Source organism: Chenopodium album, chromosome 20 (genome assembly GCF_948465745.1).
Source record: "Chenopodium album chromosome 20, dcCheAlbu1.1, whole genome shotgun sequence".
Lineage (NCBI taxonomy): Eukaryota > Viridiplantae > Streptophyta > Magnoliopsida > Caryophyllales > Amaranthaceae > Chenopodium > Chenopodium album.
The window spans coordinates 3,587,052-3,603,127 of NC_137853.1; the positions used below are offsets into that span (position 1 = coordinate 3,587,052).

At 34.2% G+C, this 16,076-nt stretch overlaps 1 protein-coding gene across 1 annotated transcript; it reads right to left on the reverse strand.

Annotated features, from left to right (window-relative positions):
• Positions 1 to 8,350: 8,350 nt before the first annotated feature.
• On the reverse strand, positions 8,351 to 15,610 carry LOC145598211 ((S)-ureidoglycine aminohydrolase-like). Its single transcript, XM_081654533.1, has 13 exons — positions 15,456 to 15,610; positions 15,234 to 15,362; positions 14,241 to 14,328; positions 14,067 to 14,143; positions 13,808 to 13,847; positions 13,576 to 13,642; positions 12,187 to 12,272; positions 11,312 to 11,393; positions 10,448 to 10,504; positions 9,737 to 9,775; positions 9,290 to 9,360; positions 8,642 to 8,695; positions 8,351 to 8,561 (listed from the first exon to the last, which is right to left on the reverse strand). Exons 1-13 carry the CDS (start codon positions 15,517 to 15,519, stop codon positions 8,492 to 8,494), a joined length of 924 nt encoding a protein of 307 aa, XP_081510659.1. The 5' UTR covers positions 15,520 to 15,610; the 3' UTR covers positions 8,351 to 8,491.
• Between the last annotated feature and the right edge of the window lie 466 nt (positions 15,611 to 16,076).

Here is a 16,076-nt window from a genome sequence, read left to right on the forward strand (position 1 = left end):
TTTAAAAAAAAAAAAAACAATAAAGATAATGGAAAACGCAATGCAAGTAGGGAAAAAAAAAGGAAATAGAGATAAAAACAAAACAATTTCATAAGAAACAACAATTGAATTCCTAAAATCGCACACAAATATAATTTCAGAAGTCAATTTGTAAGAGAAAATATAAAAAATATAACATTTTATATTATAATAGTTCATAAGTGATGCCATCATCAGAAATGGTCTTTATGATATAATGCCTATAGCCCTTAGGGTGTGGATATACCCTTGTATAAAAGAAACCTAGATAGAATAATATAACCCTTTTTTTCGAGGGTACATCAGTACATGCAGACAACAAGGAGAAATTGTGCCAAACTATCAACTAGGCAATTTAACTGTAATGTTTTTCAGTTTCTGTACAAGGAATATCATTAACATAAACTATAGTTCAGAAATTGTTTACTCGTACCAAGAGGAAAAGTCCACATCTACACAAGTTGGAATTAACTATACATGATCACCAATAAACAAACTTAATTCCTTCATTCTATAATAGGCTTTCTTTCGGGAGAATCATATCCGAATAATGTTAGCAGCCATTTAAAATAGGAGGAACCTGATTAAAGCGGGGCCTCAAAGAGTTATTTACTCAAAATCAATCTGCAATATCCCGCCATTTTAGGTTTTTGTGCTTCATCATTATATATGATTCCACTATATTTCTTGACAACAACCCCACTCACCCACATTAAAAAATAAAAATAAAAAATCAAGAAAACTACAGAGCAGAAATTCCAAGAAAGGGTACAAAATGGTATGTGAATAATGTGATACACTCTCTTACATAAAAAGAAAAAAAGAGGGTAACTCCTCTCTACAAGGTTCAATAATTTACTTGCCACGAACAATCACTTGACCTTTTTGACTAGAGAGAGGCCAAAGGGCCCAGAGAACACTAATTCTGAGATGCTAGACCAGAGCGTGATAATATGAAAGCTAAACCTATCTGGAAAGTGTGTGAGGCACAATGAACATAAAGCCTGTTTGTGCGGGAGTATGTGATACCCCCCCAACAAACTTAGAAAGAAGAAAGAAATTAAGGTTCTCCTAAGGTTTGAGGATTTAATAAACGAGTACTTGAGTGAGAATAAAAGACCTTTAGGTTAGTTAGTTGCTCCTCAACTCAAAGCATGACAGACATAAGTGGTTCATGGCTATATAAAGCTTCAAATATCATTCTGGGGGATGACGAGTAGTTGACTATCTCAACCTCTGCAACATTTTTGCTACTACCAGCATAAGCAAGCTGAAGAAGGTGCACCACCTCATGAGAGAAAGGGAAGGTACCTAAGTGGTCACCATATTTCTCAGCCTAATATCATTGATACATTCATAAAGTCATGAAATTATGAAATCCAACCCTACGTAGTCAGGTATTCCATCAAGGCCATAGATAGAGGTGAAAAGAAAATATACAAAATAATGAGCCAAATGGCATATACCCATTATTCTCTCAACTTATATCCAATGCTTCCCTATACCCCACTTCCATCAAACAAATACTTGTATCACTTAGGAAGGCAAGAGGTAGAATTCCTGTCCTAGACACATCGAAATCAAATGAAAACTATTTCTTCATTCACTTCCCTTAATTAAATTTCTGTACCAACAGCTTATAAGCCATCAATGGCAAGCGTAAACATTTATTCAATAGTAGCAATAATGTCACACTAAACAACAGCAAATAAATAACTAGCCATCAGATACCAGTTGGGCAATTAGTATTTTCAGTAATATTTTCACATTGCACTTGTGAGACAGTGATGTCACAAACTCACAATTCATAGTCATGCTTCAACAAAGAAATGAAAACACTCAAAAACAACATTTACCCAATTCCGCCCAATTAATTCTCAACAAGCACATCAAACAACCAATGAGAGACAGTATTTCAAATACTCAACTTGCTAATAACATTATTACTTTCTTAATACTACTTCATAATATATGGGAAGTCAATGGGCCATCAACCTAGCAAATTGCACTACCATCTTCTACAAAGATTGTGTGGTGCCGGCATGTAGCATTAGAAGCCAAAAAAACATCATCGTCAAGTGTCAACAGTCTCCTCAGTCCCACCATGTTCCATCAGATTGCATTGATATATGTCCTATACTCCTACCCAAGTTTGAGCATTTCTTAAATACAAATTTTTAAACACTTCCCAATTTCCCATAAAGGACAAAAAACTTTTGAGCACAAGGAGTTTAATAAGCTTGTGATAAGCTCCTCTGGTTACCAATATGGGGTAACATATACCACATGGCCATAAATAACCAGAGTATGTTGCAAAAAATACTAGAGAAAATGAACGACTCCATGATCGTTCGATGCCCTAATATATTGTAGTACCGCAAAGAGCATTTGATGCAATGATTTTAGTACACTACAAAAAAAAAAATAAGAAAAGTGGAAACTTCTTGAGGTCTTTATTTTAAAATGTACTCCAATTGGTTAGCAAGCAGCACTCAAGAGTCAAGAAGACAGCATGACCCTTTTTCCCTCAGGTTATTTATCTAACACGGGCCAGCTTGTTCTTAGATTTGCCTAAGCCCCATCTCCTTAAAAAGTAAACATTATAGTTTATTTATTTATTTTTTAGCATTAAAAGCCTTGGTCATTTAAATTATAAACCATCAAAATAAGGTACATTCATCTTCACCGAAAGAAGCGATATGCTAAAGAAAAAGATACATGAAAGAACTTCGGAAGCCACTTGTCCATACCAAATTATCAAGAATCATTCTACAGTACTTATTAAGTAGATAGCTACCTTTGCAGTCTTCCTCAAAGTCAATAGAATCAGCTGAGTACAATCAGGTACCTGTCACAACCCATCAAGTCTTAAAACCTAAGCTTCAGTGTTTCAGCAAGAGAAAGAAATGAAAACCTAGGAATTTGCATTATTAACTAATTTTAGTAAACCATGCAATCATTGTCAAGTCAACAATAATAAGTGGAAAAAAGTTTGTACATGTCACACCACAATATTCTGTAGTCTATACTCTATATAGATGAAAAATGGAAAATAGATAAGAGGCTCAGAAAATCTTTATTCTTTCCCACTGTCAGCATAAGGTAGCATGACTTCATATTTTGCACAGATCCAGCACTTAGAAACACCACCATTGGAGTAACCCCACTTAGTGAGAATGGAGTGAGTGCATTATAGCAATTCCACTACTTTCAGAATTCTTAACCACAATACAGAGATTCAGGCTTATAAGTCTTATGGCCTAACATGGAACAGATGACCTAGCATATAGGTTGTATAGCCTAGAATTATATCCTATACGAGGATCAATTAGTTAGTTTGGAACCTAATATGGAATAAAAAATAATCTAGTGTATGGCTTAAATTATCTTCTATATATAATTAATCTAGGTGTATGGCATAATAATCTAGGTGTATTAATTTCTCATTTAGTAAAAGATCAGCGTTGCTAAATATTATTTATACAGGTCAATCATAGACTATGGACAAGCATAAAGCTACGCTCGTGACGTGAGACAATTCCTATCACATGCCTCCTACGTTAAACACTCCAAATAAATGAATAAAGGGATACAATTGCAGTTTCCATGGCATGATTACAACTTCATTGCCGTTCCATTTACCATAAAGCAAAAGCACACTTTCATCAGTGGCAGCAGACAAAAAAGTTTGTATTCTAGATCTCTTAGAATCATACAGCCAAATCACAATCTTCTCCTTTTTCTCTTCCTTGTAAAGTTAGCACAATGATTCCAACGAGAGCTCAAGGTATTTAGTATAATTACTGTGGTAAAATATAATACTTTCCACAAATTTATACCTTACTTTCTTCTTTTGGGATGTCCCTCCATCTACTGTCTAATTCACTTATAGAAATATCTGTTTCTACATACCATGTGACCATGAACATTTGTTTCAAAACACTTAAATCCATTTAAACCTCTATCTCACTTTCCAACTTACACTACTAAAGAAACAATGGCTGAAATTTTAAGGTTAGTAACATTATAATAAATCAGTTTCACTAACACATATTTTAGTAATTATACTCTGCCTAAAAACTATGCCAAAGTCTACATTTCAATATTCTAAATTTTGGATCGTTTTCCAAACAGCTGTAATTGATTCAATTATTTGTCACCCAGGCTCAATAATAAAGCACCACATTAATCCTGGTGAAAACTATTCAAGACTAAATCACCATATATGTAATTCTTAATTCGCAATTTCAGCTAATTCATCATTAAAAAAATGCAACACAAACCTAAGAAATTTTTGCTTACAAGGGGGACAATCAATGCAGTCATTGGCATACAGCACTCATAACATTTTTCTACTAATCTCAAGTATCCACAGGGGTTCATAATTTCATATGATAAAAGTCACTGTAGCCTCCATTCCTATCTCACAATGAAGAATTACTCTGACAACCAAAGGATTCAGCAACCAATTTACTGGAATCACAACTAAAGAACTCCAGCAATGCACTCAATAGCCAATTTGACATGATCCTAGAATTAAATTACACCCACCACCTAGAAATTCAGTTCTTTTAGACACGTAAAAATTGCAAATTGAGTAAAGAAAAAAGAAGGAAAATATAATAGGAATATAATTCTCCACATAACTGAACATACAAAATAATACAGAAACCTGAATAGATTTGGGCCTATCTTACTCATCCTAATTGTAGACCATGGCCTTCTTAATTAGCCTTAACTTGTTCATATTACATCTCTGGGACATCAAGATAGGAAAAGGTATACATTGTTTTAAAATCATCACTTACTGGTTGACTTTAGTGAAGAACAAGCGTTCTATCATTCATGATAAAAAAAGTTAGTAGAAGCTCATTCATTGTGGCTATAGCTAGAACACAAGTTTGCACTTCCTCACTAACCTCAAACATTAATGCCAATAAAGATTAAGCAAATAGCAACGTCAAAGTGAGAGGATAAAGGGTCTCCTCCTCATTGTATATAGCACATGATTTACTTTAAATAGCTCTTCACAATATCCATGGTGAGAATACATAGAATCAAAATCCCATAAAGAAGCCATATCGTTTGATACAAGCTAAGGCAGTTAGAAGTTGATGATCTGCAGAATGTTCTGAAGAAATGGAGTATTACTTTTCTAGCAAGTACAGGCTCAGTGAATCCTAAGAGACGGAGAACAACCCCTTACTTCTATGTTCTTCTAAGATCTGAGTCACCAACTAACTTATCATTATATTAGGTTTGTTGAACCAAGCAATGTCAAAGATCTAAAGGGAGATAAAAGGTTGGAGAATAAATAGAATGTAATGTCTAAGCACAGAAATTGTCACCTTTTTAAACATGTGATGTGCCTTGAAGGTTTTAAATCAGTGTGAGAAGTGTTCAACTTTTCTTTCTTGAGGTTTTTGTGTAGTTGGAGCAACACGCTAATGAACCTACTTGTTCGTATTAAGTTTGGTAGATAAGAGTGTAAATTGAAGGCCGTTAAAAGTTTTTAGCTTGATGTCATGGTTGGTCTTGTCTGCAGCACCCTATATCCTAACCTCTATATACTTATATTGCCTCCAAACTATCATTGATTGTGAGTTCAATTAACCAAAAGGAAGAGCAACAAAAGCTTTAATTATCCTATTAAACAAGTAGAAACCTCAACTTGCAGGCCTTCTCAACAAGATTACAAGAAAGAAACCAGAAAATTCTACCTTCCAAAAGTTTAATTGCCCTATCAATCAATATATATTACAGAAAAAATACTACGAAAAATTTCAACCAAAAGAGCATACATGATTAAAAATGTTGAGGAGAAAGCAGATGATATATGATGTGAGCATGTGATCACATAAATAAGCAATGATTACAATTCATAAACTTGAATGCCTAACATATTCGCCGAAAGACCAAATTATCAAATATCGATCCAGTAATAGCACATGCAGTGAAGAAGCTAGAGTAAAATCTAGGCCAGGCCAGGCCATGCTCCAGAACATTACAAATTCTTTTGGATAATTTAAAAGGCCGTAGTCAATTCCCTATCCTAGTAAAAATAGATGGGATGATTTTAGATAAGAAATGATTAGCAGATCTAGCATTAAGAATAAGTATTTAGAATCATCAAAACAACCCACCAACCTATCCAATGTATCTACAATATACTACGTATAAAAAGGTGTGCCTAGGCGCTGAAACACAAAGTGAGAGGTCCATGCGCATATCTGATCTAGGCAAGTTGATTTTGATGAGGTGCACCGAGATGTAATGCGGCGTAGCTTGAGGCGCAAAACTTACCACTTCTAATAATCAACAAGTGTAGGTTCTATTTAAAGTTGATAACACTATTGAAGGCAACCTTGTTAGCTGTTAGATTCGCTCTTGCTCCTACACCCCTAAATAATAGATAAATTAATATCATATTGTGATAACATCAATGAAAACAGAAAATCCACAATATTCATCCATAACAAGTTGCCAAGTGGATATACGATATTAATATGTGCCTATGTCCCGTTGCCCACTTAACAAATACTATAAGTCTACTTTGACTGCCATTAAGAGAGCCATACAAATGGTAAAACCAAGGAGAGCATGAACATGAACATAACTGTTCTAAAAGCCTTTGCCAAATAAAAACAAAGCAAATTCATGTAAGCCACATAATAGGGCGGCAATAGGGTTGGATCAAGAGTCAAAACATTAATTACAGTTACCACAAGTTGTGAGTGAGAGAGGCAACTCTGGCAAGATTTACACCAAATCAATAGCACTAAGTCACTAACTACTACTTTATGAAAAAGAAAGAGAGAATAGATGCCTTCATAAAAAGAATCATAAAAAAATTGGGGAAAAAAAGTGCAAAGTGGAGAACAAAGGCGGGCTTTTGGGGGCAAAATAAGGCAAGATTATTCAAAAATTTCCCAAATTGGAAAGACTTGAGGAAGGCATCTCATGAAAGGCAAGAAAAAAGGCAGGCTCGGTCCTGGCGCCTGCTCTTTGCATTTCTTATTCATAGGGTCAATTTTACCCCATTTTTCGCCATTTCCAAGGTGACGCATTATGAGCTTAGTGGAAGCACCATAGAACATATCTTCAAAAGCTTTCATATATTCAAATCAAAGATGGAAGCTAGTACGAACATTTTCTTTATGATAATGATTTGACAGAATAACAGCTTTCAGTAAAAAAAAGACACAAGATAAGGTTCACACATATTCTAGTTCCTAGTACCATTGGATTAGAAGAGTTATACTGAACTATCCTAACAAGCAGAATCAATGAGGAATAACGAAGAATTCTCAACTACCATGATAAACAGTTAATTTATGACTATCGCATTCCCATCTGAATAAAAAGAATCAATTCGAAAATCTTCATACCTCTGGTTGGTCAAAGCAGCCTTTCTGAGCAGGTTGGGTTAAGCCGTACAACCAGAGATACTTATCCATCTTTTCCTTCCTCCAGATTCACTTTCAACCAGTGAGTTTTGAAAGAAGAAAGACATTAGGCCTGAAACAGAATATGCTGTAAGAATGGAGGATTACGATCAGCTCTTTACGCATCTGTGCCATATCTAAAACTTTCATTGGACAGTCAGCTTACTACTGGGGAGAGAGAATATAGCCCGCCATTTAGCTATGGAGTTCACCAAATCAATGAAAAGAGTTACATAGAGAGAAGAAAGGGGGAAGAGGAAGAACAGACTGTATGTCCAGAAAACTGAAATGAAATAGTAACATGACTACATGAGCCCCATCAAAATCAAATTTGTCTCATAATTATAGGCCAACATAACATATGTGGCAAGAGAAGAATGAATATGACCAAACAGTTGGCAGGTATGGTATGATGGGATTTAGCAAATTAAACTCCAGTCAACTTCATCCACCCTGAACTTCAGAAAGAGAGACCAACAGCATACATACAGAAGACGTGTATATTCTTCCATCAAAAATACAGGAAATCCAACAATCAGCTTTCTTACCCAAGACAACACAAGTGTATAAAGAACCTTCTTTCCTTGTCTCACCCATCTCCAGCCTGTTCTCTGATAATCAACCCAATGAAGCTTTTCTTTGATTGGTAATAAGAATAATATAAATAAGACAACAAGGGCGCATCAGTGTGCCAAGCCACCAGTAACATACACTGGGAGGGCTAGAGCAATATTTATCATGCCCTCAAAGACCTCTGAGGCTCTGACAATGATGAAGCTTCAGATACCTCTCAGAGTCACAGACCATCACCAAGAATAACTATTATTTGATCTTAGATTATTTTGGAAACAACAATCCTTCCTTTTTTATCAAAGCAATAACAAGAATGAAACCACAAAAAAAAATCTTTATTATGCATCAGATCCTTGGTAATTGTACACAGACTTGACCATGACATAACACATGGACTTTCACATCAATGCGAAAAATCCACGAGCATGTTTTTTCATCACATCACCAAAACAACATTACAGAGGATTCCTGTTTACATCTTTGTATATCAGATAACGTGTCCTGGATTTCCCAAGGGCAGCATACCTGAAAGGATTGAGATATTTCAGTTTTTTAAACTGATTGATATCAGAACATCTGCTGAAATGATAAGATTTTAAACTCACCATTGAGGCACAAATGGTGCCATCCATATAGCATCGCCTGCTTGAACAGGGTGCCTATTACAAGATAACCAATATAATGTCACACACTTTTCAAGAAGAGGAAGAAGTTGAGAAAATAATAAATTCATCAAGGGCTATGTGGGGTCAATGCTCAAAGTTTACAAGATAAATAAGTTTATCATGTGTTGGAATTTATAAATATGGTGCAGGAAGTTTTAAATAAGCTGTGTGCCAAGCCGCCAAGTCCATCTTTTATTTTTTGGGGTGATTGTTCTTAAAAAGTCTTACCAGGGTTATGAAAGCAACATTTTCCCTTTATCATATGATTTCCAAGATTAAAGCTTTAGCTTTATCGTGCAAAACATACTAAATTTAGCTTAGTAGGAATATGTTGATTTTCCAGGAAATGTTTATCATGGAAATGATTGTATAAGAGAAATTATATGTATCAGAATTAGTACCCTAACATTAAAAGCTTATAGGATCCATAAGTAATTTAAGCAATTTCGAATATACTTCCTTGCCTGATGATGCAAGTAGAGGTATACATTATACAGATATTGAAACTAGAATGAAGAGTGGAAGCCTTAAACCTAAAGGATGGGCCCGAATGCATATATATCATATATGGAATAGCAATATGCTTACCAACTGTCACCCAATCTGTAAATGCCCTGACCTTCGAGAAGTATTAAGCCATGTTGGTTGTAATGAACCTCCTGTGGAAGGGGTTAAATCAAAAGTCCAAATACTTGTAGAACACCATGCTACCATAATATAAACCCACTGTGACTAGAAATATTGGAACAGATAGTAACCTATTATGATGATAACACAAAGCTGTGAACAAAGATAAACAAAGCAGCACAAGGGAAGCAAAAACAAAGAAACCAATAGTAGCTCATTTTACTAGGGAAATTAACGCTGCTTAACTGGTCCAGAATGATGTTAAAGCCATGTCACCCATCACAATACTCAAGTGAGAGAAGCTTTCATTAAAATCTTTCTTTTTTTTTACAAAGAAAGCTTATATTAGAGAGACAAAACAATACATAAGTATAATAGAATAAAAGGCAAAAAAGAGCAACAGGTTACCTTCACATTGAGATATTCACCAGGCTGAAAATCCATGATCTGCATACATACATAATAACAAACTAACGTCAATTTAAAAGCTGTCTTTAAACTATATATGGGTGTTAGGCCATTAAAACATTGAACACTTATAGACGATAAATAAAAAGCCTTTACTTGAGTAGTATATCTAGTCCAATTTCACAAAGGAGCAAAAAAGAGCAAGCTTGTTTTACTCTATTTGTCCATCCAATTTATAATCCCACAAACATTTATAATATTGATTGAGGATTGCATAAATTATTGTGCATACTCTGTGTGATTAGTTAGCCTAAGTGTATAGAGACTTCAAAAATACACATTCAATGTATAATAGTATGAAGTGAGAAGTATAGTTTCTGGATCCAAGAAAGCAGTCAATATATGTTATATTAGTCCCTACCACTGCAGAAAGTGAATTATATAAGACACAAACAAATGTAAAATGAATTATTACACTAAGTTCATAAACAATAGGGACAACGGACAACAGGATAAAGATAAGACAAACCCAAACTTTAAAAAATTAAACTTTGTACAAAACAAGTATAACAGCGATCATTAAACAAAACAAAAGGGATGAAGGGATGAAAGGATGCAGATAAGACAAACAACTAATTAACCCAAATACTTTAACGAATAAACGAGTTTAACTGCTTTAAATGCTTGTATTACTGGAACGTCTTGGCTTACATGGATATTGAAATCATAGGCCATTGAAGTCGGAAGAAGTTTTCTGAGCTGGAAAATCTGGCCACAAGAAAAACATATATTCAACAAAAAAGAAATTTAGGAAGGATTTGCCAAAGCATCTTACCTTGTCTTTGTCTAATCTCCATACAAGTTTCCCACCTTTGAATACATTACACAATGAAAAGAAATAATGATTGATGTAAGGCCCAAGCAACAGACTGAACTTCAAGCAGTCCTAACGTGTGGGGACTAGGGAGCCTATGGTTCCACAAGGTCCTTTCCACTCCCTCAAAAATGTAAACTTTTAAAAAGAGCTTGAAGGCAATAATCCATATTTAACAACGAAAGAGGCTAAACGGCAGGAAAGCATTAATTTCACTCGATCATATACTCCCACCGCTCCATAAAGTTGTCCCAGTTTCCATCTAATTCCATTCCATGAAGTTCTTCCCTCTTATACATATTATTTTGCCCCAATCTAGCTTTATGTGGGATTAAATATCTTATTGCATACGACACTATATCTCTCCTGAGTCCTGACTCCTGACTCCTAAAAAAGTAACCACAAGGATTCACTTACATTACTTTACACATATTTTTCATGGTATATGGATCTAGTATAGCAAGCAGGGACCACAATTGAAATCGTTTTAAGGTATCTAACTAAAAATTTTGATAAATATTCTATAAAAATATTTGGAATAAAAATCTAAAATTAAACATTGTTACCTATACTTTAGATGATCCTTTACTGTTCAAATGCCAAAACAAAAAAAAATAATAATAATAATAAAACACTAAAAGAAACATGTGTAAATTGATCAGTGACAAACGAAGACTATACACCACAGAAGTAAAGCATACCTCTCCAGGAGTTTCAAGCAGTGGCTGCTTATCTGTTGAGCCAATTGTAAGCTCAGGAACATGATTGCCCAGATAAGAATGCCTTCAAAGATAACAAATTTAACTCTTTTAATTCTTTCAAAAGGAACATCATGATCACAAGAGGATGGCAACTACTTATTAATTGTATCATCAATTTGATAACAGATTCACAGAAATGAACTACTTTTTAATCACTTATTAGATCATCTCTGGGTATGATGTAGGAGGGGCTATACAAAATCGTACTATTCCACTATTTGAAAACATGCTACAAACATAAAGCTTATCCATATACTTGAGATAAGCCACATTTCATCTCAGAAACAAAAATTCAACAAAAAGATCAATTCAATACCACAAATAGGTACTCAATCAAACAAAGTGAATTCAGCTTTCACACCACTTTCTCACATTTATCAATAAAATTAATTACAATCTTCTACTTTGTATTGATTAATAATCTATCATGATAATTGTTGATAATGTAATAATTGAAAAGATTCAAGACCACTAATACTACTGCATTAATATGAAGTTTTCTAGTTAAACTTGGCAGTAGTAATAATTTAAGGGATAACAAACATAACACCAGTAGAAAAAATAAAAAAATAAATAAAAGTAACAATCATGATAAACTACGGAGTAAATATGTATTAATCCTAATCAAAAATCAATTCAGCTTAACAAAGACAAGTCCACTTCAACAAAATTATTGAAAAGAACACATCCACGATGTAATATATTACTTTAATTTACTGAGCTAGAAATTGTCTATTAGCAAACACAGCTGTGTCAAGAAAACTACAAATGAGGTAACAATGCCATAAAAATAAAAGAAAGAAAATAGGATAAACCTTCGTTCAAAAACAACAAGACTAGCAGGCGTATCACTAGCAATTAAATGCTGAAAATTTGGAGGAAGATAAGCAAATGAATCCACCTACATCACAGAAATTATACATATCAATAAAAATAAATAAATAAAATAAAATAAAAACAAAAAAAAGGTTTGCGTCATATTTAAGAAGTCAATTATATGAAAATTAAAGAACCCCCCTGGGCTGCCAAAAACACCAACAGAAATGCAAAGGTATGCAAGGTACACTACTTTATCACACATTCACACAGCTTCTCTCATGTATTTAAAGGCATGTAACTTCACACTTTACCACTAAACAGAAAAATTAGCCAGTCGGTTGGTTAATAAGATGAGAAGCAAGACATGCATATACCACAATGCCAACGAGAGAGGAGCCAAGCTAATCCACTTCATCGTATATATAAAGTGAAAAGGCTTCTTGAGTTAAAATTTTCACTATCCTCAAATCACCCCTCTCAAGTTGCAAAATTACATTTCCTATTCACAATTACAATTACAAATAAAAATTAAGAATATTATTTTTTTAAAAAAAAAAACAAGTCCTATCATAAGTTCATAACCACCCTATAATAACTGCTCCCTTTCTTCAACATAAATCTACATATTCAATTATTCGCACTCCACATAAAAATTGAAACTGCTTTCTTTTTTTTTTTTTTTTTTTTTTTTTTTTTTGGAAAAACTCCCCCTAATTTGCTCATTAATAGTTATTTTGTTCTTCTTTCTTTCTCATGCTTTTAGTAAATATTGCATCCATATTCTCATTTTCACAACTCCTAATTTTTTTTTTTTTTTGAAACACAACTACTAATATACATGGCTGGTGATTCTAGGATGATGGCAAACGTTGGTTAATTTCTTTCTTCTTTTTTTTCTAATTTCTTATATTGTACACGCGTAGCGTGCCTCTTAGCTTGTACCTATAATACCAATCAAGATGTTGAGGTTCCAAAAATATCCAGAAACCTAGTAATGTAATAAAAAATGAGCTCTCGTTACAAAGCTACAGAGTAAAGATAGTAGAGGCATAACCAACAAGGCAGCATAAGGCTATAACCTGAAAGAAGACCTCAAATTTCCAGAAATCGACGCCAAAAGTGTAAGCAGAAGCATGGAGAGATTTAAGTAAGCAATTGTAAACATATAGGCAAGTTAAAGAGCCACCAGACTCCCTTGTGGGCCATGGCTACACCCCTCCTATAATGGATTCGAGAAGAGGGCCAGGGAAAACATATAAGCCCAACACATCCCATAAACTAAACCCTTCAAGTGTTTAAAAACTTTCCATACTTGAGAATTTCTCCTAAATTTCGGGGGGGGGGGGGGGGGGGGAGCATGAAAGTGAAAGGATAAAACCTCTTACCACTAAGCTATAACTGCTGTCAGAGCCATTAGTCAAAGTGACAGCTCCATCAACCACAAAAATAAACCTATCACCACAGACAAAGATAGTTGAAATTTAAATTTTTAAACCAAAGAAGTCCTACAATGGTAACAGAGAATCAGTAAAAACACAAAATAGACGAAAGGAACCAAATGCAGAGGTGAATTCTCATTCCTTTCAAATTCTGCAGGAAAGGCAACATTATCATTACCTCTCAACATCAACAGGAGGGGGTGCTGATCTTGAATTGTCTGCACACAATGAGATGACGGGAGAATTATATAAAACAAAAACCAAATATCTCCACCTAATACACCAGAGTAGCCCTTTACACAAAGCTACTGAATTTCCAAGATTTAGAAAGCATGTCTCAAGTCCATACAAAAGCTCCTTCCGCATCAAAGAGTTTTTATCAGTATATAAATTTGTCCATACTACGTACAAGAGAAGATAAGGACCCTTTCCATTACCTTGCATCTTGGCAATGTACATGACAAAGTGTGAGCCCATTGCTGGTGTGATCAAATGTATTCCCAGAGTATTTTTCCTTTAGCAGCAGTAAACAAATAAAATCACCATGATTTACAACACTAAGAGTTGAAGGTGACCAAATTGTACAAAAGAAAAATAGAATTTATACTAACCACTCAGGTAGAGGGCTCAACACATGGCTTTCAGGCGTTATCAACGCATAATCTCTTTTGTATACACTTCGAGTAAACCCAGGTAAATCTGCATGCAAGACATATGAGGCACAAGAATTAAATAGGGATACACCTAGAGATATATCTAATGATATCATACTATCATTTAAAGACATTAATGAACTGTGGAACGTTATAACCTTGACGGCAAAACACAGACTGCAAAGTGCAAACTTTATGAGCCCAAGTAGCCAAATTATCCTAACAATTACCTTTAAACCATTTGCAATCATAAAAAAATTAAAAAAAGAAAAACTAAAAAATGGATTGGGCTAAAGAGGACACAATTCACAAGGAAGGGCGGAAGGCCTTAAAGTTGGCATATTTCAAAACATGCACACCATTGGCATTACACCATGATTACTCAAGCAAAGAAGCCACAGCAAGCAAAATAACCGAATTAAGGTACAAAAATACAGCTCTAAAAATCTACAATTATCAAATTCAAACATATTTCTGTATTATATGTTACCTCAGTTCTTCACAAACACATACTTGTTCTATCCAAATAATCCAATAAATATCTGCCTTACGACAAACGATTATTTGACTCGCTCTAAAGTTTAAACCATAAACACCCTCATCCAACATCTCATCAATTCATCAAACACATGTATTTACCAAATCATCATATTAAAAACAACATCAGCAACAAATAATAGCAGCTTTCGCCAACAAATGACGAACGCGATATCCAAATAACTATTCACTGCCATAATCGCTATTCACCAAACCAATGATCATGAGCATGACTAATTAACTAAACGGTACTCATTTATACAATTTTCATTTCAAATAATTCATCTCCGCAAACAAAACAACAAGTCTAGAATAAATCAAATCAGCAAAGTCAGAAACAAATAAATAATCGATACACAAAACCCTAATTCGTAACCAAACAATTCTTACAAAATTAAAAACCAAATAACTAACCTTCGAGATGAACCGGTGCGAGCGTAGGGTTAGTAACTTTCCAATACAAAGCTTTGGAATTTTCGCCATTAATGGCGGAAGTTGGAGCAGAGCAAAACCCTTGTTCGGAAACAACTACTTCGAAAAAACCTGCTCAAAATTACCATAAAATGTTTCAGTTTCAATCAAAAAAAACTTAATAAAACCAGAGAAAATAAGGAAATATTGATCAATGTCACCAACTTGAAGAAATGGAGAGGAGGAAGAAGACGAAGAAGAGGTTTGTTAATGGCGGAAAACGCTGCATTATTGAAGAAAATTGATTAATGGCGGTTCGAATTTTTTTGCTTTTTCTGTAAGATGATGAAATGAGGGGAGACTGATATAGTGAAGTTCTTAGTAAGAAGATTTTGTCTGTTATGCGTTACGGGTATTATATGTATTTAATTATTTATACAATTGCATTATTTTTTGTGCTATAGTTTTTAAATATATTTGCTTTAACGCTAATCACTTGCCACTTGCTCCTTTATCAGAGAGTGGATAGAAGGTATTGTAAAAAACAAGATTAGGAAAAAATTAATTAGAAAAATCTTATCTTTTTGAGTTAATGATGTTGTATAAAATTGTCTAGGTACAAGAACTTGTTGATTTGTAAGATCAAAAAAAAAATTAATACTTGCTTTTTATTTTGCCTGTATTCTTGTTTTGTTTGAACTTTGATGGTATAACTTAAAATTATGGATTACACTTTATCAACCAATTACTTACTCGTATTACTTAAAGCATATCAGCCATAACAACCTTAAAAACAGAGGGAGGAAAATCCTCAAACCCAATAGATTGCCCACTAACCCAGGGTTG